General features: G+C 43.8%; 1 protein-coding gene across 1 annotated transcript in view; it reads left to right on the top strand.

Moving 5' to 3' along the window:
• Window positions 1–22,113, top strand: part of dnah3 (dynein axonemal heavy chain 3) — a 170,740-nt gene that overhangs the window by 83,245 nt on the left and 65,382 nt on the right. The window contains exons 25-32 of the mRNA XM_041206203.1: window positions 1,662–1,772; window positions 3,312–3,426; window positions 4,563–4,761; window positions 8,087–8,195; window positions 10,676–10,789; window positions 12,975–13,151; window positions 13,747–13,838; window positions 21,031–21,250. Coding sequence (XP_041062137.1) covers window positions 1,662–1,772; window positions 3,312–3,426; window positions 4,563–4,761; window positions 8,087–8,195; window positions 10,676–10,789; window positions 12,975–13,151; window positions 13,747–13,838; window positions 21,031–21,250 — 1,137 coding nt within the window. The remainder of the gene's footprint in view (window positions 1–1,661; window positions 1,773–3,311; window positions 3,427–4,562; window positions 4,762–8,086; window positions 8,196–10,675; window positions 10,790–12,974; window positions 13,152–13,746; window positions 13,839–21,030; window positions 21,251–22,113) is intronic.

Raw genomic sequence — 22,113 nt, 5'->3', positions numbered from 1 at the left:
CCTGGATATTATCCAGGTCTTGTTGCATTTGGACATGGACTGCTTCAGTACCTGAGGAGTTGTGAATGGTGCTGAACATTATGCAATCATCATCGAACATCCCCACTTCTGACCTTATGATGGAAGGGAAGGTCATTGATGAAGCAGCTAAAGATGTTTGGGCCGAGGACACTATCCTGAAGAACTCCTGCAGTAATGTCCTGGAGCTGAGATGACTGACCTTCAAAAACCACAACTATCTTCCTTTGTGCTAGGTATGACTCCAATCAGTTTTCCCCCTGATTTCCATTGAATCCAGTTTTGCTAGGGCTCCTTGATGATACACTTGGTCAAGTGCGGCCTTGATGTCAAGGGCAGTCACTCTCACCTCACCTCGGGAGTTCAGCTCTTCTGTCCATGTTTGAACCAAGGCTGTAACGAAGTCATGAGTTGAGTGGCCCTGGCGGAACACAAACTGGGCATCAGTGAGCAGGTTTTTGCTAAGCAAGTGCCGAATTCTAGCACTGTTGAAGACCCCTTCCATTACTTTAGTGATAATGGAGAGTAGACTGATGGGGCGGTAATTGGCTGGGTTGGATTTGTTCTGCTCTTTGTGTACAGGACATATCTTGGCAATTTTCTACATAGCCAGGTAGATTCCAGGGTTGTAGCTGTACTGGAACAGCTTGGCTAGGGGCACGGCAAGTTCTGGAGCACAAGTCTTCAGTACTATTGCCGGAATATTGTCAGGGCTCATAGCATTTGCAGTATCCAGTGCCTTCAGCCATTTCTTGATGTCATGAGGAGCGAATTCAATTGGTTGAAGACTGGCATCTGTCCCAGATTACACTGGCATCCAGGAGCTCCCACATCCTACAGTTGCAGCACAACACCTTTTTTTTTGTATTATTGCATCGAACTTAATTCACTAATTAATTGTTTTCTTAATTAATTTTGAATTGTATTCGTTGCCTATCAAGTAATGTTTAGTCTATCTGTGGAGAGAAAAACGGAATTAATGTTTTGAGTTTGTACGATTCTTCAGTGGAGAGTCATACTGACTTGAAATGTTAACTCTATTTTTCGCTCCACAGATGCTGTTAGATCTGCTGAGTTTTTCCAGCATTTTCTGTTTTTGTTTCAGATTTCCAGCATCTGCAGTATTTTGCTTTTATCTTAATGTTTAGTCTATGTTGATTGTAATATATTTGTTACAGCAAAAGTCTTAAAATGTGAAATCTTGTGATCTTTTGAGTCAGTCACTGGGAAATGCATATCTCTTTTTAAAATTCATCAGTTATTGGGATTGTAGCTGTGTTCCTTTACCATTAGCTTGTTGACAAATTCAGCTCAACAAGGTGACACACACATATGGCATTCTTCTGAACTGTATGAATCTATGGTGCTTCAGCAATAGAGTATAGCGTCTCCATTACTGGTCATGACCCAGTGCAGACTAGATTATGGAGAGCTTTTGCCCCTCCAACTGGTTGGGCATGGTTCTTCTGTGGGCAAAGTAGAAAAATGTTGGAGTTTGAGGAATATATGTTGAATATATCTGAGAAAATGAGTTTTGTCTACACATTGGCTTTGAAAAGTATCCTGTGCACCGCAAACATAAATAACTTTTCCTATTTGTGATTGAAAATAATTTTAAAGCGTTTTTTTTTTTGGATTTGTAGCTACCTCGCAGAAAATGGGTTCTTCAGTGGCCTGGGCAGGTGGTGATATCAGTGTCCACAGTCTACTGGACCAGTCAGGTCTCCAAGGCAATTAGAGATGGAACTTTAACAGTAAGCTGAAACAAGCCCCTGTTCCTATGTGTATATGTACACAAGATACATGTAAATGTATACATGTGAATGCATACGTGTATATGCATACAAGCTCATGTTCCTACGTGTATATGTCTACAAGCTTATGTTCCTATGTATATATGTTTACAACTTGTTTTTAAGTCACAATGTGTTGCAGATTGTAGTACAATGATGTTTTCATAATGTCCGAGGAAGCAGGAAGGGTGCAGGGGTGATGGGTTAGCAGCCAGAAAATGTGGTAAAGGCACCTCAGTAGAGTTTCTGGACTCTATTGTTCCCTTCCATGTTTGCCCGCTAGCTGAAGACAAACAGCTATTGGAATACACATGCCAGTTTTCAATTGGAAAAGCTTACGCTGATTTTACCATAAAGGTTTGTAAATTCCTTTGTAAAGGACAGGAATTGTGAAATGGTGAAGCTGAGATAAGGAGAATATGTGGATGCACCTTTGTCTGTGCAATGCCTGATGTCCCCAGTAAGGCAGCTATCTGTGAATGACAGCTGTATCTATAACAAAGTTGTGCAGTTAGCAGAAAATCAATAAAACTTACCCTTAAGGTACATTCACACAGCAACTGTACTGTAGATACAAAGTAATTATGATAGAAATGCAGTAATGATATAAAAACAGCCTGAATCTGAAGCCAGGACCTGACCTGACAGTGGAACAAAATTAATTGAGACATCTTGGAGACAAGAGTCTTTCTCTTCTTCACTTTGGAGTCAGTTTGGACTTTAATGCCTGAGCTTCATCACACACGCTCAGCATCGATACAAAGCTGAAATCATAGAAACATAGGAAAATAGAAGCAGGACTAGGTCATTTGGCCCTTTGAGCCTGCTCCTCCATTCAATATGATCATGGCTGATCCTCTATCTCAACGCCATACTCCTGCGCTCTCCCCATATGCCTTGATGCCCTTAGAGTCTAGAAATTATTTGCTTCTTAAATATATTCAGTGACTTGGCCTCCACAGCCCCTGTGGTAGAGAATTCCTCACCCTCTAAGTGAAGAGGTTTCTCCTCATCTCAGTCCTAAATGGCCTACCCTGTATCCTGAGACAGTGACCCTCTTGTTCTAGACTCCCCCAGCCAGAGGAAACATCATTCCTGTATCCCTGTCAGAATTTTATATCTTTCAATGAGAACCCTTCTCATTTTCCTAAACTCCAGTGAATACAGGCCTAGTCGGCCCAATCTCTCCTCATACAACAACCCTGCCATCCAGCTGCTTCATACGTAAACTTGTAGTGTTGATGCAACCTTAAATAACTGAGTCTCTGAGGCACTTTTGGCAGCAATAATGTGCTTCAGCTAATAGGTTATAGCAAGGTTGGAGAAGTCTTGGAAGTAAGAGGCTTGTCTAAACTATCCTTTTCAGGGCGTGAGGGGAACCCAAAGCTGGGGGAGTAAAATAATTGAAATTTTGAGTGTTTATTTTAAGAACTGCACCTTTCCTCAATTATTACACCGATTATTGGCTAAGTACATCAACATTTTATTATTATTTTGAAGGATTATCTAAAGAAAAGCAACGAACAAATCAATGAAATTGTGGAACTAGTGCGAGGAAAGCTATCTAGTGGAGAACGCATGACTCTGGGAGCACTCACTGTCATTGATGTACATGGTAATTGATCAATTACAGTCTCTCATATTTGTGAGGGAATAACAGTAATTGCTTGTTTCAGTAATGTCACATTATCTTAAAAAAAACAAGGTAGAAATTCCTCTCGGGTGGTGATGCAAAATGGGCAGTATTGGATAGGCCGTGCCTGACATTTAATCCCATTGACTGACTGCAGTGGAGCTGAATATCAGGCAATATGTACAACAGGCAAATCCAATACTGCTCATTTTGTACCATTGCCTGAGATGAATTTCTTCCCTAATGTGTTCTCATAATAGGGGCAGTGCTGGGAAAACCACAGTTATTGCTCAACTTTAGCTGCCCTGACAACTGGGGGTATTGAGAGTCAGCAACATAATGCGCACAGGGCAGGCTTCCTTGTTTGGAGGGAATTACTGAATCAGTTTCATTATGACTTGAGCTCCTAACGTCTGGGTTGCTAGTCCAGTATCATATCTACAACAATGCTTACCTGCTACAGATCTAGCTTGTTTCTGCATGCAATTTTTTAAAATTCTTCCATAGGTTATGAGTGTTAATGACAAGGCCAGCATTAGTTACTCATCCCTAATTGCCCCTCGAGGCACCTTCCTGAACCATTGCAGTCCACCTGGGTGTAGGTACACCTACAGTATTGCCAGGAAGGGAGTTCCAGGATTTTGACCCAGCAACTGTAAAAGTAACAGTGATAAAGTTTCAAATCAGGATGGTGTGTGGAGCTTGCAGTTGGTGGTGTTCCCACCCATTTTCTAAAGGTGATTAATATTTCAGGTCTGATCCCTGGACTCTGAAAGGCCTCACTGGGCAGCAGTACGAATGCAATAATTGGCCACAGCAAATTAGGGAAGCAAAATTGGCCTTGGTTCCTGCCCCTGAATGCTTTACAGTAACTCCTTCTGATAGACAGTATGTGTTTCATGGCTAGGTGAGGACAGGACTCTACATGGATGAGGTCCTACAGACTATTGTTGAGGCTCCAACATTGAAGCCATGTACTGGGGAGTGAGTCCATTTATGGAAATGTATCCCTATGAGGTACATGCCTGTGCCTCAGGAGAGGAAGGCAGGGGGGAAAATGAGGAAAACGATATTTAAATGGTGCACGGCATATCCGATTGTATGTTCTGTTCCTGCAGCACGTGATGTGGTTTCTGAACTGGCAGATGCTAAAGTATCAAGCCTCAATGATTTTATGTGGATTTCCCAGCTGAGGTACTACTGGGAAGAGAATGATGTTATTGTGCGAATGATCACTACAGTTCTGACATATGGTTATGAATATCTGGGCAATTCTGCAAGACTCGTCATAACACCTCTCACTGATCGATGCTACAGGTACAATAAAGCACATATTCTTCTTCTGAAAGAAACAGAACCTTGCATTTTCAAGGGGAGTATTGTTGATAGGCATTTTTGGGCTTCTCGAATAGAAAATGTTTACAGGGAAGATTGATAAATTTCACAAGGTAATTTATTGTGTCTTCACAAAATTTGTCATTGAAGGAAGATTTACACCCATTGTTGGCATTCAGGCTGCAGATTGGCTAATTTACCTATCAGTTCACCTCTGTCCTTCTATTAAAAAGATGTGCACCTAGCTTTCCTTCTGTTTATACTTTAGTTTGAAACTACTGAAGAGAGACCAACCAAAACTGTCTTTCAGAAATATCAACCCTTTCCACAGTTCATGTAGTTTCATAAATGTGTAGATTGGCTCCAATTAAATACTTTTTTGGTGTGGCTTTAATTAGAGACCAAGCAGGTGTGAAGATGTTTTATTTGAATGCACTCCTGAATACTGATCTTTCATCTGAGAATTTGGATCAATTTCAACTGTGCCAGGAGGATGCGGGTATCCTCCTGATAACAAGTCTTTTTTATTCATTCATTGGACTTGGGCATCACTGGCTAGGCCAACATTTATTAGCCATCCCTAATTGCCCTTGAGAAGGTGGTGGTGAGCTGCCTTCTTGAACCGCTGCAGTCCAGGTAGTGTAGATACACCCACAGTGCTGTTAGGGAGGGAGTTCCAGGATTTTGACCCAGCAACAGTGAAGGAACAGTGATATATTTCCAAGTCAGGATGGTGAGTGACTTCTAGGGGATTTTCCAGCTGGTGGTGTTCCCATGTGTCTGTTGCCCTTGTCCTTCTAGATAGTAGTGGTTGAGTTTGGAAGGTGCTGTCTAAGGAGTCTTGGTGAGTTGCTGCAGTGCATCTTGTAGATAGTACACACTGCTGCCACTCTGCGTCACTGGTGGAGGGATTGAATGTTGAAGGTGGCAGATGGGGTGCCAATCAAGTGGGCTGCTTAGTCCTGGATGGTGTCAAGCTTCTTGAATGTTGTTGGAGCTGCACTCATCCAGGCAAGTGGAGAATATTCCATCACACTCCTGACATGTGCCTTGTAGATATTGGGCAGGATTTGGGGAGTCAGAAGGTGAGTTACTCCCCACAGGATTCCTAGCCTCTGACCTGCTCTTGCAGCCACAGTATTTATATGGCTAGTTCAGTTCAGCTTCTGGTCAATGGTAGCCCCCAGGATGTTGATAGTGGGGATTCAGTGATACTAACGCCATTGAATGTCAAGGGGCTGCAGTTAGATTCTCTCCTGTTGGAGATGGACATTGCCTGGCACTTGTGTGGCATGAATTTTACTTGCCACTTGTCAGTCCAAGGCTGTATATTGTTCAGGTCTTGCTGCATTTGGACATGGACTCAGCATCTGAGGAATCACGAATGATGCTGAACATTGTGCAATCATCAGCGAACATCCTCACTTCTGACCTTATGATGGAAGGAAGGTCACTAATGAAGCAGCTAAAGATGGTTGGGCCTAGAACGCTCCTGGACTGATGTCCTGGAACTGAGATGATTGACCTCCAACAACCACAAACATCTTCCTTTGTACTAGGTATGACTCCAACCAGCAGAAAGCTTTTGTCCTGATTCCCATTGATTCCAGTTTTGAAAGGGCTCCTTGACGCCACACTTGATCAAATGCTGCCTTGATATCAAGGGCAGTCATTCTCACCTCACCTCTGGAATTCAGCGCTTTAGTGGCAATTGAACCACGTTGGGAAGTCTCAAGTCAGTTCTCAGTGAACATTCATGATTCACAGTTGTCAATATTTGGCAATATTTCAGCAATGATTGTAAGTTTTCTATTTGAGATTACAGACAAAGGAGGTTGCCAAAACAACATACAAACACATGAACTAGGAACAGGAGTAGGACACTCAGCCCTTTGACCTTGCTCCACCGTTCAATAAGATCATGACTAATCTGACTGTAACCTCCTGCCCACCCCTGGTAACCCTTCACCCCCTTGCTTATCAAGAATCCATCTAGCTGGGCCTTGATAACATTCAAAGACTTTGCATTCACTGCCTTTTGAGGAAGGGAGTTTCAAAGACTCTCTACCCTCTGAGTGAAAAAATTTCACCTCATCTCTGTCTTAAATGAGCAACCCCTTATTTTTAAACAATGACCCTGAGTTCTAGATTCTCCCACAAGAAGAAACATCCTTTCCACTGCAACCCTGTCAAGACCTCTCAGGATCTTATATGTTTCAATCAAGTTGCCTGTTACTCTTCTAAACTCCAGTGGATAAAAGCCTTGTCTGTCCAATCTTTCCTCATAAGATAATCCACCCATTTAGTAAACTTTCTCTGAACTGCTTCTAATGCATTTACATCCTTCCTTAAATAAGGAAACCAATACTGTACACGGTATTCCAGATGTGGTCTCACCAATGTCCTGCACAACTGAAGCATAACCTCCCTACTTTTATATTCAATTCCCCTTGCAATAAATGATAACTTTCTATTAGTTTTCCTAATTACTTGCTGTACCTGCATGCTAACCTTTTGCGATTCATGCTCTTGGACACCCAGACCCCTCTGAACCTCAGAGCTCTGCAATTTCTCACCATTTAGATAATATGCTTTTTTATTCTTCCAGCTAAAATGGACCATTTCACATTTGTCCACATTATACTTCATTTGCCTGATCTTTGCTCACTCACTTAACCTATCTATGTCTCTTTGTAGTCTCCTTATGTCCTCTTCACAACTTACTTTCCTACCTATCTTTGGATCATCAGGAAATTTAGAAAAACATCAATTCTGTTTTTCAGTGCATGTGTACCTAGAAGTGTGTTATGTAGTCACTCATGTTCCTTTATATACTATGGGGTTGCTTTTCTAATGACCACAGTTCCCCTCCTTTTGCTTTGTGAGACAGCAAAAGCCTCCTGGAATAAGGTTTTTCTCATTGTGCCTAACCAAAATGCAACTTATGACAAATATAAACAGTGCACACCATAAGAATATACCTGGCATTTGGAGTTTGACATTAGGTAGCATAATACTCTGCAAGTGCAGTTCATTCAAAGTAACACAGTGTAAACAGAACAGGTTCAGTGTCAATTAGTTCAATTAAGTAATATAAAACCATATAAATAGAAGCACATTCTTTCTGTACCAACTTTAAAAACCTCTTTCTAAACCGTTACAGATTGAAGCATTCTAAATGTAAATCTCACTTTAAATTACATTAAATATTCAGTCTTGGTAATTTAGAGAATCAATGAGATTCACATATTAACTTATCTTTAGTCACCTGATTATACTTAGTGTACTTTTCTTGTAATACGTTTAGGACATTGATGGGGGCCTTAAAATTAAATCTTGGTGGTGCACCTGAAGGACCTGCTGGAACTGGCAAAACAGAAACCACAAAAGATTTAGCAAAAGCTGTAGCCAAGCAGGTAACTATCACTGTGAGATGTTACGTAAGTGCTTGCTGCTTTTTGCTTTTATTTTAACCAATTTTTAAAAATTTAAATGTACCAATTTCCTCTGCTGTTTTCATTTGTTTACACATTACCCGCACCTTATTTCTGTTTGCCCTATTTATTGACATCACTGTCCTTCCATTTTTATATTTCAGAACATTTTAGTTGCAAGCAGTCAGTATGTTTCCTCTTTCAGCATAGAGAATATGACCATGCGGTTTCTTCACTTCCAGCATTAATGTTGTTTCATGTTCTGTTGATTATGGATGTCTTCTGCGGGGACAGGCTTGATGCTCCTATTGGTTTTTAAAGCTGCTCTGACCCCACCTCCCATCCCCTGAATGGAGCAGCCAATCCACAGCCCCCCCCCACACCCCCCCCCCCCCCCCCCCCAACCCCACCCCACCCCACCCCCACCACCACCCAATACACACATACCCCTGAGTGCTTATGTAACTGAATTATAAAGGAATGGTCATCTTAATTGCTATTGCTGATGGAAGAAATGCTCATATTGAGAATCTGCTAAATGAACTATAGTAAGTCCTCATTGTGGTTACGTTCCTGAAAATTGTGATGTTAAGTGAAACAACTTTAAGTGAATCATAGGTTCTCATAGGATTCAATGTTAAAGCAAGAGTTAGGCTCCTTTAGATTTTGCTCACCCGGAAAAAGTAATTTACGAGTTGCAGTACTACACCACTGTGAGTTCCTAGCTTAAGTAACCTACAAAATAAAATATATCACTAACTATGAAAGAAATACAATATAAAATACTATGCAAATTGTTTAAAAAAATTACACTCATCTCCAATACAGTACTTTTAGATTGACCGGACTCCATCTAGTGGCAGAAGTTGGTTGGTGAGGTAGCAGCTGAAGTCCCAGGACTACCTGTACTGCCCAGCTTCTGCCACCAGATAGAGCTCAGGATTTCAGTGTGAGTTTAGAACTGAAGCCAGGAGCTAAGAGCTGAAGAACAGAGTCCAGGGATAAGGTAAGAACAGAGGCTGGAAGGCAAGGCCTGGAATCGGCAATGGTGGGAGAGGTAAGTGTGGGAGAAGTAAGAGCAACTGAGGGAGAGGGCAGAAACACGACAGGAAAGATCATGTGAGCAGGCGGGCCACGAAAGAGGAAGTTTGGCAGAAGATGTTAAAGTGAAGCTGGCAACATTAAATGGCTAAGCGGGGACTTAACTATAAAGAATTCTTTTAAAAACTGATTTTCAGCAGTTATGCTGCGGTGCAGGGATGGTTACTTTTAGTATGGCAGGTACATGGTATATGCAAGTAGCAATCTGCATAGGGATGTGATAGTATCATTGTCATATCTTGTCAGTGCTTTTGGATGAAGATGCAACCCTGAAGGAGAAACACTAACAAAACAAATTATAAAACGACCTATGAAAGGGCAAGGATATGTTTTTAAATAATAAAACAATAAACCTTAAGCAAACTATCCTTTGAATGAAAACACAAGGTAGTTTCAATTCTAACATGTAACCAGTTAGACCATATGTCATCTTATGATGTGGGAACTCATTTCAAAATTAACAGAGACGAAATAGATCATTGTCTAACATTACTGGGGTAAATGTTCATCTTCACAGTCAGCAATGTTTTGATTTTAAAATTCTCAACCTTGTTTTCAAATCCTTCCAACCTTTTGCACCTCCCTATCTCTGTAATCTCTACCAGTCCCACAACCCCCAGAGATATCTGCACTCCTGTAATTCTGGCCACTTTTGCATTCCCAATTATAATTGTTCCATCACTGGTGGCTGTACCTTCAGTTGCCTCGGCCCCAAGCTCTGAAATTCCCTCCCTATACCTCTCAGCCTCTCTATCTCACTATCCTCCTTTAAGACACTCCTTAAAACCTATCTCTTTGACCAAGCTTTTGACCATGGATATCTCCTTATGTGACTTGCTGTTATGCTTTGTTTTGTAATGCTCCTGTGAAGCGTCTTGGGACATTTCATATGTTAAAGGCGCCATATAAATATTAGCTGCTATTGTTCACCACCTGGATGGTAATCTGGTGAAATGGAAAGAATAAAATAATAAATGTTGTAGAATAAAGTTCTAAAACAGGCAGATGATCCGGTCTTGCAGGTAACTGCCCAGGCAAGGAAGACAATTAACAGGTAATTAACAGTGCAAATGCAAAGTTATGGGGAAATTGATGGCAAGCGGGGCTAATGGCAGAGTGGTGCAAATTGCCCAGTAATTTGTGGCAACCTGTGCAGTATCTCTACCTCACCAGAAATTGCTATTTTTTTTTGACATCCTAATGATGGCATTTAACTTGTTCTTATTCTCCCAGCAAGTCCTGAGCCATTAAATTACCATAAATGTGCCATTTGTAATGATTCACTCATAGAGCTGTCCTACGTTGGGTGTTGCGGTTTAGTTTGGTGTTCTACTTCACTCACTTTTTCTGTGTCTTTACAGTGTGTAGTTTTCAACTGCTCTGATGGCCTGGATTATAAAGCCATGGGGAAATTCTTCAAAGGCCTTGCTCAATCTGGGGCCTGGGCCTGCTTTGATGAGTTCAACAGAATAGAGGTAATTAAACCTATGAGGAGAAGACGGTGGCGTAGTGATAATGTCACTGGATGAACAGTCCAGAATCCCAGGCTAATTCTCTGGGCACATGGGTTCAAATCCCATCATGGAAGCTGGCGGGATTTAAATTCAATGAATTAATAATTCTGGAATTCTTCGCAATGGCCATGAAATTATCATTGATTGTTGTTAAAAATCCATCTAGTTCACTAATGTCCTTCGGGGTCTATTCTTCAGATGTCTCCCTGGTTTGGCCTACATGTGACTCCAGATCCACAGCAATATGGTTGATTCTTAACTGCTCTCAAGGGCAATTAGGGAAGGGCAACAAATGATGGCCATGCCCACGATGCCCACACCCTATAAAAGAATTAAAAAGAAATAGATCAAGATAAGATCTATATAGTCATAAATGTTGAATTTGGATTACTTTCCTTGTTTATTAGGATTCAGACAGTGGAATTCTCAATGAGTTGGAATTTGCATAGGCTGGAGTTTAAGGTCTCTAGTTTCACCTGAAGGATTGCACACGTGACAATACAGCACCCTCTCATAACTTCACTTGAGCATCTATGCTTAATTCCTGCAGTGGGTTTTGAATCTATAAGGTTTTGCATTAACAAGTAGGTGCTGGTGCACAATTCTTTGAGTGCCAGCCACTCCCATGGCACAATGACCAAGTGAACCAAGGCAGTATATGTTGGTATGATATTTCATTATGGGTGATTAGGGTAAAACAAAAAGCAGCAACTGAGCCAGTCATCACCCAACATTTATACACAAACCCTTTTCCAGTGGCGATCACTGGGTGGCAATCTGGAGGAACCCTAGTTTGTTTTATATTTCTCCCCTCACTAACTCGGGTATGATGAGGTCAAACTTGGTGCTTCCACTACAGTCTGGCTGAGGTCATTTGACTCAGAACTAGGGATAACTGGCCTATAGTTTCCTGCTTTCTGTCTCCCTCATTTTTTTGAATAAAGGAGTTACATTTGCTATTTTCCAATCAAATGGAGCCTTCCCTGAATCTTGGAAAATTAAAACCAAAGCATCAACTCTCTCACTAATCACTTCCTTTAAGACCCTAGGATGAAATCAATCAGGACCCGGGGACTTGTCAACCGCAGTTCCATCAATTTGCTGAATACCACTTCCCTGCTGATTGTAATTTTTTTGAGTTCCTCTCTCCCATCCAATTCCTGATTTACAGCTTTCTCAATTTCTTTAGCTGTATTGGAACAGAGAACAAGGACACAAAGTAATAATAGTGATACAAAACACTGGTTAGGCCATGTATGTAGTTTTGGGTACTTTATGATGGAAAAAATTACTTGTTTTAATGCCTGTTGGTGATCCAATAATAAGCCTGAAGTCAACAGACCCTTTGCTGGTCCGTCAAATTTCCTGTGCCACCCATGACGATTCCCACGGCGGGTGGGACTGGAAAACCCCGTCCTCGGAGTGTGCTATTAAAGCAACATTAATTTACTGAGGGCTGCGGGACCCCAACATCAGGCTGAAAAGTGGATCCTGAGCCCGCACTTGGCTCTTCCTGAACTTGTCCTAATCGTTCAAAACGGTATTATTAATGGTGGTATGGTTGCTAAATTTGCTGATGACACAAAGGTAGGTAGGAAAGTAAGTTGTGAAGAGGAGGCTACAAAAGAATATAGATATGTGAGTGCATAAAGATCTGGCAAATGTGATATAATGTGGGAAAATGTGAGGTTGTCCATTTTGGCATGAAGTATCAAAAAGAAGCCTATTATCTAAACGGTGAGAGGTTGCAGAGTTCTGAGGTGCAGAGGGACCTGGGTGTCCTAGTGTATGAGTCACAAAAGGTTAGCATGCAGGTACAGCAAGTAATTAGGAAAGTTAATAGAACGTATTGTTTATTGTGAAGAGGATTGATTACAAAAGTAGGGAGGTCATGCTTGAGTTATACAGGGCACTGGTGAGACACATCTGGAGATACATCCTGCGTGCAGTATTGGTCTTCTTATTTAAGGAAAGATGTAAATGCATTGGAAGCAGTTCAGAGAAAGTTTACTCGATTAACACATTATTAATGTAATTTATTATCCCTCATGGTCGATCCACACACTGGAGCACAGATATGACAAAAGTAGCGTGGAGTTTTAAAACGTCTGTGATAACAATGTTGGATTGTTATTTCGATCCCCAGGTGGAAGTACTCTCTGTAGTTGCGCAACAGATTCTCAGTATCCAACAAGCAATTATAAGGCATCTTAAAACATTTTACTTTGAGGGTACAGAAATTTCTCTCGACCCAACATGCTCAGTCTTTATTACCATGAACCCTGGGTACGCTGGTCGAGCTGAGCTTCCAGACAACCTTAAGGTAAAACTCAAATATTTCTTCCTGATTTATGATGCAATAAAGTATTGAACAAATCCTAGCAACTAACTTAAATTTGCAAATGGCAGCATATAGTATATATAAAAACAAACTGAATAGTGACATTTAAAAGGCACATATAAACATTACATTATACAGGTTGATTTCCTAACTATATTTTTCACAAAAACTTGTTCCTAATTGTTTGAGGAGTGAAATAAATCATTTTGAGGTGTGTTTTTTTTTTGAAGTATGTGCTGCATATTTGAAAGTTATTTTCCTTCCCCCTTCTCCCCTAAAGGAAGATTATTTTCCTTAAGATTAAAGATAGCTACAAGCTAAAGCTGAGGTTTAATGCTGAGAACCTTCAATGAGATCCCTTTTGCTGTTTGTGAATTAGAATTTGCAATTAAAAAATAAACTCCATATCCAGGTTGTTTTTGGACAGTGCACTAAAGATACAAGAGCTCTTTGGAGGGCATAACACACCAAAGGTGTCATGGAATCAACTGAATGAATGAATCCTTCCTTGACGATTATTATTGACTTACCTTTGCATTTTTAAAAATTAATTCACGTTATGCTCTAATTTCTCCAGGCCTTGTTCCGTACAGTTGCTATGATGGTTCCAGACTACGCTCTGATTGGTGAAATTTCTCTTTACTCAATGGGGTTTATTGACTCACGAAGGTAAAGAGCATTGATTTTTGGATACTTTAACTCAAATTAAAATTGTAGCCCTAAGTATCCCTTATCTGTATCTTCCCACCGGTGCAGATCCTACTCTTGTGGGTTGAGTGAGAAAACATCTCAATTCTGGGTGACCAATGGTGCAAGTGCCACTTGGGATATATTTCTTTTGCTTGTTTGTGTATGTGGTCAGAAACTTGCCTGCCTTGGAGAATTGCTCAAAACCCCCCACCCACCCTGACCCCAGCCATATCATCCCTGGTCCTCTGTGTTGTGGAAGGCAGTTCCCTTCTTAAAAACAAAACATTTGATGAGGCTTTCTTTGGTGTGCAAACCACTTTCCTGGCATAGATGTGACCATTGGGCAAACATCTGCTCATGCAGACACGCTGGTAGGTCTCACGTCCCTGGGTGTATTGTTCTCCATTGGTAATTTGGATCCAGACAACCAAAGAAGCTACAGTTTGGTGCACAACCAATTGTGCTGGTTCCACCTTCTTACTGTTATTTCTTCTTACACAGTCCCTCAGGTTCGATAGGGACTTACTTCTGCTTTAGTTTGGTGGTTTCTAAGATGGCTGATAAGTCCAATATGCAATTTGCAAACTCTGCCACATGCGGGACTGGTGGAGTTTGAGGGTTGTTTGGAGGTTTGTGCACTCCCTTTGCCTCGACTTTGCCTCTGCACATTTCCAATGAAGTCCCTTGATGTATTTGGTGCCTTCCCAAATGAACCTTCTCCATTTAGGTCAGTCACAAGCCAGGGACTCCCATGAGTCGAAGGGTATGTTTGACCTTTTCACAGAAGCTTTGAGGATGTCCCTAAAGGCTTTCCACTGTTCTCCTGCCATGACTGAATTCCAAGTAGAGCTATTTATTTGGGAGTCTGGTGTCAGGCATACAAACGACATGTCCTGCCCAGTTGAGCTGGTTTTTAGTGATTAGCACCTCAATGCTGGGCAAGTTGGCGTGGGGAAGGATACTGCTGTTGGACCACCTTTCTTGCCACTGGATTTGGAGGATCTTGTGAAGGTGCTGCTGGTGGGACTTCTCCAGCGCTTTTGAGGTTCCTATTGTAGGGCGTCCAAGTCTCCAAAGCAGATAGCAGTGGAGGGATCATTGCTACTGTTATTTGCTTTGTTGTTTACCTTTAAGAGGATATAGACGAGCTGGTGGAGTGGGCAGATAGGTGGCAGATAAAGTTCAATGCAGAGAAATGTGAGGTGATTCATTTTGGTAGGAAGAACATGGACATACAATATAAAATAAGGGGTGAAATTTTGAAAGGTGTTGCAGGAGCAGAATGACCTGGGTGTATATGTACATAGATCATTGAAGGTGGCAGGACGTGTGGAGAGAGCAGTTAATAAAGCATATAGTATCCTGGGCTTTATTAATAGGGGCATAGAGTACAAGAGCAGGGAGATTATGCTGAATTTATATAAGACACTCATTAGATTTCAGCTGGAGTATTGTGTACAGTTCTGGGCACCATATATTATAGGGAGGATGTGAACACATTGGAGAATGTGCAGAAGAGGTTTACATGAACGGTTCCAGAGATGAGAAACTTCAGCTATGAGGATAGATTGGAGAGGTTGGGACTGTTCTCCTTGGAGAGAAGGCTAAGAGGAGATTTGATAGACATGTTCAAATCATGAGGGGGCTGGACAGAGTAGATAGGGAGAAGCTGTTCCCGCTCGTAAAAGAATCAAGAACAAGAGGGCACAGATTTAAAATGATTTGCAAAAGAAGCAAATGTGATGTGAGAAAAATATTTTTCATACAGCGAGTGGTTCGGGTCTGGAATGCACTGTCTGGAAGTGTGGTGGAGGCAGGTTCAATCGAAGCATTCAGGAGGGCATTAGATAATTATTTGAATCGAAACAATGTGCAGGGGTATGGGGAAAAGGCAGGGCAATGGCATTAGGTCATGATGCTCTTTGGAGAGACGGTGCAGACACGATGGGCTGAATGGCCTCCTCCTGTGCTGTTAAAATTCTATGATTCTGCGAAGTGGCAGACAGAGTGCGGTTGTGGACGGGAAAAAGGACGTTTTACCCGCTGGCTGCAATTGCAGGTTTTCACACCATATCGTCCGATTTCCGGAGAATCCTGCCTCATAAATAATGCATTCCCGGGTAACATGTTGGATTCCAGGCAGGGAGGCCTCTGATTTTCCCGCCCTACCATCACCTCAGGTCTTCAGTGATCCGGGCGTCATATGTGCCCCTCTACAGAGCTAGCACTCTCTAAGGAACTGGATCTGCTGCAAAGTCATGACTGCCAAAGGGAGGAAACATACTATCCTCAAATTTAGTTATGCTTCCGTTGGGCACCTACTGGATGCAGTGAAGTCCCACCATGAAGTCCTCTACCCTCGCTCTGAGTGAAGACCAGCAAGCAAGGTCACCAATCCAGCATGAGAGGTGGTCAGCGCAAGCACCCTGCAAAAGAGGACAGACACCCAGTGCTGAAAGAGGATGAATGATCTCCTCTGTTCTGCCAGGGTAAGTCACTCTTCTCATCACTCTCAAATCTCACGCTCACAAAACAATCACACATCCACAGGGATTCACTCACTTCTAGTTCAAGAGACCATTCATTCTCTCACACACACACCTTCATCTGCCCTGCGGATCATGTCCTCATCCCATCCATGGCACCATTCACCACCCACACATGCCAGACATCCTTTTAACCTGGCCTGGCAGGCGTCCAACTTACACTCTCTCCATCTGTCTTCATGCAGGACAAGCTGGCTTACAACAAAAGGGAGAGATCGCAGACTGGTGAAGGAATGCCTGACAAAGCCTTCACAGACTTTGAAAATAGAGTTATTCAGCTGGCCGGTGGTGATGTGGACCGTTCCTGTGCTGCTGATGAGGTCAGCGGTGCTCAACCAAATGAGGATCCAGCAGTGCAATATCCATCAGACAACTGTGGGTCAGTTCTCCTGTTCTTCAGTCCTCTGCCATGCATGAGGAACATATGAGGAACGTTTGAGGACTCTGGGTCTATACTCGATGGAGTTTAGAAGGATGAGGGGGGATCTGATTGAAACTTACAGAATACTGAAAGGCCTGGATAGAGTGGACGTGGGGAAGATGTTTCCATTAGTAGGAGAGACTAGGACCCGAGGGCACAGCCTCAGAGTAAGGGGAAGACCTTTTAGAACAGAGATGAGGAGAAACTTCTTTAGCCAGAGAGTGGTGAATCTATGGAATTCTTTGCCACAGAAGGCTGTGGAGGCCAGGTTATTGGGTGTATTTAAGGCCAAGATAGATAGGTTCTTGATTGGTAAAAGGTTACGGGGCAAAGGCGGGAGAATGGGTTTGAGAAACTTATCAGCCATTACTGAATGGCGGAGCAGACTCGATGGTCTGAATGGCCTAACTTCTGCTCCTACGTCTTATGGTCTTATGAATTATCTCTCCTTGCTTTCACAGGCACACCTGGGAAGCAGCCGAGGGAGTCAGTGAGCCAGGTTCTCGACTCAAGCCCTGAAGACACCTCGGAAGAAGAATCTAATGACGTGCTCACCCACACCCTCCACCAGCGCAGAGACACACACCTCAGTGGGACCTAATTCTAGAGTAGCCTCGGGGTCACAATCTGGTGAGCACATCACACTGATGCACAGCAGGTGGCGGCAGGGACATCCCAGGTTTCCAGTACTCGAAGGAACTGCTGGAGATTAGAAGTGTCCGAGTCAGATGATGAGCCTCTGGGCTCAGTCATACCTCTTTTCCTGGAACTGCAAAGGCAAGCTCTGGAACATCAGGAAGGGATAGTCCGCTGCACTCCTCAGATTGCAAGGCATGATGGAGGCCTTCAGTCTGATGTGATGCCAATGCACCAAGGTCAGCACTGGTAGGATGGCAGCCATCATGGACACCATGGTCCCGAACATTGGTCCTGCACTGCTGCATAGGCTGAACTCCATCGCTGATGCCATAGTTGGCTTCCAACAGTGTCAACGCGAAAGGGGTATGGGATAGCTGGCTCTCACTCCAGCTGACCCTTCTCCTCAAGGAGTCAGCCAGGGTCCTTCGGGCACCCATCGGGAGGAGGATCAGCAGGTGCTCACCCTGGGACCATCCACCCGGGTGACTCCGGGAGTGTCCGGCCCATCCGAATCCCCTCTTCCTGTGACCCCAGCAGCTCCAGCTCCACAGGCCGAGGAGGGTGCCACTGCCACACAGCAGGACCCCGAAAGCAGGCCGGGGCCCTCCAGGTCTCAGCCCTCCAGAGGATGTTTGCCAAGGTCATCACAGACAGGGCATAGCAGTCAGCAGGCTGCCTCCACCTTGGCTGTGGATGTCAGGGAAGCATCACGGCGTAGTGGCAAGGTTAAGAAGATGTAGTTGCACAGCCTGGGCATGAGTGTTAGTCATTTTTACTTAATGTTCACTATTGTAAATAAACTCGAAGAATGTCTCCTTGCCTGTGGCTCCCTGTTATGAGGAGCAGTGTTTGTGTCACACAGATGTGAAACCTTGGTTCCTCCACAAGATAAAGGCAGGTCTCGATCCAGGGCCTCTTCCCTGTGCATTGTGTAACCTTCAGAGTAAAGTGATGGTCCGGCCTCACACTCACTGGACACATTAGTGATGCCTGCACCTCGATGATGCTTGTTATTGCTTCAGAATGTCGTGGGCAGGTGTCACAGAGTTCCGTCATTCTCTCTGTGTGCCCTCAGTACCTTTGTGGTGGGGCTGGCCCGCATCTCTTCAGCATCTGTGACCGGTGACGCAGTGCTCCTGAAGGGCTCAGGTGCTGAAGGCTGACAAAGGATCAGGTGCATTTAAAGTTTCACTGCTGCGTCTCCATGATATGACCCTGATCACAGAGCACAGGTGAGCTGCCCTCAGCCCGACAGGAGTCAGACATTCACAGAGGCTATGTGAAGATCTATGGAGTGCCCTTACTGCATGTCGTCATCATCCTCCTGGAACCTAGCGACTATTAGGGCCTCCGCTGCATCGCCATGACATGAGCCTGACTATCCAGTGTATGTGCACTGCCATCAGCCACACAGGAGTCAAACATTCACAGATGCAAGATGAGGATGTCAGGATTGTCCTCACTGCATCTTGTCATCATCCTCCACAAATCTTGTGGCTTTGAGGGCCTCCTGAGTGCACCTGCCTCATCTGACTAGTGCGATGGCCTCATCGTCGGCATCCTCTCCTTTGAGGACCTCATCATTGTCATTCCCTTCGATGTCCTCCTGATTGGAGGATACGTGCAGCTCCTCCATCTCCTCCTCAGCCAGGTCCTCTCCCCGGTTGCAGCGCCAGGTTGTGGAGCGTGCAGCAAGTGACGATGATGTGCACAACACCCTCTGGGGACTGGGTTGTAGTACTCCACTGGACCTGTTGAGGCACTGGAACCTCATTTTCAAGATGCCTATAGATGGCTTCACCAAGTCTGGGTTGCAGCATGAGCCTCGTTATACCGTCGCTCTGCTGCAGTCTGAGGCCTCTGCACAGGCATCACCAACGCCCTCTGTTGGTGGCCCTTATCCCCGAGGAGCCAACACTAGACCCTGGAAGACGTCAGGGATCTGAGACCTGCAAAGGATGCAGGAGTCGTGGACGCTCCCTGGGAATCTTGCACAGACCTGCAGGTCTGTGGTCGCACACCAGCTGAACATTCAGCGAGTGGAAGCCCTTGTGGTTGATGTAGTTGACTCCTTGTTGCTATGGAGCTCTGAGTGTCAAGTGAGTACAGTCGATGGCAGCTTACACTTGTGGAAAATCAGAGATCTTCACAAATCCCAGCACTCTTGCTTCCTGGCTTTCCTGATCCCAGGCAGAATGTACAAAGTCCTGTGCCTTTGTGAATATGGCATTCATGTCCTCCTAGATACACTTGTGTGTGGAGGCTTGTGAGATCCCGCAAAGATCACCTGTGGAGCCCTGGAAGGAGCCACTGGCATAGAAATTAAGCACCGTGGTCACTTTCATGGCCTCTGGCAGTGGATACCCTCCATGTCCCCAAGGCGCCAAATCTTGCAGCAGGTGGCAGATGTGACCGACCAATTCCCTGGACATGTACAGTCTTAGGCGACATTGGTTCTTGGTCATCTGCAGGAATGACAGGTGCCGTCTATAGACCCTGGGTCTAGAGAGGCACCTACAAGTGACGGCCCACAGTGGATCTTCAGCTTGGGGGAAGTGCTCCTCCCTTTGCCAAGCCAGGCGCTTCTGCTGCTATCTTCTTCTTCTTCTTCTCACTTCCCTGTAAGCCATGAGGCATACCGCTAAATCACCAGGCTCCATGATCCTGATGTTCTCCTCCTGCAGGATCAAAGAGAGAGATGTGTAGGTTAGCATAGGTGTAGTAAGAACCTCTCTTAGTTAAGTCTGAAGGCCCCTTCACGCATGCAGGAGAATGCTGTCCATCACTTGCCTCCTTGCAGTCCCAGCAGCACCCACTGCTGAGCTCTGAGACTGGGACTACTATTAAGGGCCAGACTTCCTGCCACTGAGGGTCAAAAATCCAACCTTCACCTGCTGAAGTCCACCCCTGTATTATTGCTGAGATTCAGCCTTGTTGAGTGTTGGTTGGTGCAGCACCAACTTATTTTCTGGGGGCGGGCAGAGGTGGGGCAAGCAATACACTCCCTCTCCTTCTGCACCCACCCTCCACACCCCCCTCCCCCCCATAAAATTCAGCCCATGGTGCCACTGGTTAATGGTGTTGCATGTCCACAGTGGCCAATTTGTCAGTCATGACCATTACCAGAAACCTGAAGCTGATATTCCCATCTACAAGTGCTTTTTCCCTTGGAACACAGTTTATTTCTGGTTCACGGAGACACTGGCAATACAACTTAAAAGTAAACTTCAGAGTACGTAAGCCTACCATGTAGTGGTAAATGCTGGATCTGTCGCATTAAATCATTAATGTGGTGTAACTCTCTTGTCCAATGGATTGCCTTTTGTTAATTTGTGGGATGTGTGGGTTGTTGGATACAACAGCATTTATAGCCCCTCCCTAATTGCCCTTGAGAAGGTAGTAATGAGTCCGTTGTGTCTCTTCAGCTCACTGCTAATTCTGTACATTATAGCCTGAAATAATTGTTTTAGACAAAATAGAGGAAAATTTACAGCACAAGTGCTTTTTATTGTTACACTCTTCTCTTCACCTGTTTCCCCCACACCCTTCTCCATGCCTCTCCCAGTCTTTCCCAGAAGATTGTAGCTACCTACCGACTGTGTTCTGAACAGTTATCATCACAGCATCACTATGATTATGGTATGCGTGCAGTAAAGTCAGTCCTGACTGCAGCTGGAAACCTGAAGCTGAATTTCCCAAAAGAAAATGAGAGTGTACTGCTGTTACGAGCCCTGCTTGATGTGAACTTAGCCAAGTTTTTGGCCCAGGATGTCCCTCTATTTCAGGTATATTTGAAGAAGAGAACCTTGCTTAAAACAAGATCTCTGAGAGAGATTGAGTCTGGCATGCCAGCTTACTAATTGTGAGCAAAACTCTGTGTAAATGATTATTTAGCATATAATGAAAATGGTGCAGATAAATGAGATTTGCACCGTTTTGAAGTGGCAATATACAATGTTCAGGTTTACGTAAAAAGTAAACTGTGAGGAGGATAGTGTAGCACTTCAAAAGGACATAGACAAGTTGGTGGAGTGGGCAGATAGATGGCAGATGAAGTTCAATGCAGAGAAGTGTGAGGTGATTCATTTTGGTAGGAAGCCATGGAAGAGACAATATAAAATAAGAGGTACAACTCTAAAGGGTGTGCGGAGCAGAGGGACCTGGGCGTATATGTGCATAAGACATTAAAGGTAGCAGGACATGAGGAGAGAGCAGTTAGTAAAGCATACAGTATCCTAGGCTTTATTAATAGGGGCAGAGAATACAAGAGCAAGGAGATTATGCTGAACTTGGATAGGACACTAGTGAGACCACAGCTGGAATATTGTGTATAGTTCTGCGCGCCACACTTTAGGAAGGATGTGATCTTATTGGAGAGGGTGCAGAAGAGGTTTACAAAAATGGTTCCAGAGATGAGAAACTTCAGTTATGAAGATAGATTGGAGAGGTTGGGACTGTTTTCCTTGGAGAGAAGAAGGCTAAGAGGAGATTTGATAGAGGTGTTCAAAATCATGAGGGGGCTGGACAGAGTAGATAGTAAAAGGATCGAGAACGAGAGGACACAGATTTAAAGTGATTTGCAAAAGAAGCAAATGTGATGTGAGAGGAACCTTTTTTACACAGCGAGTGATTCAGGCATGGAATGCAC

Source organism: Carcharodon carcharias, chromosome 15, assembly GCF_017639515.1.
Source record: "Carcharodon carcharias isolate sCarCar2 chromosome 15, sCarCar2.pri, whole genome shotgun sequence".
Classification (NCBI taxonomy): Eukaryota; Metazoa; Chordata; class Chondrichthyes; order Lamniformes; family Lamnidae; genus Carcharodon; species Carcharodon carcharias.
This window is presented reverse-complemented; position numbering and strand designations above follow the sequence as displayed.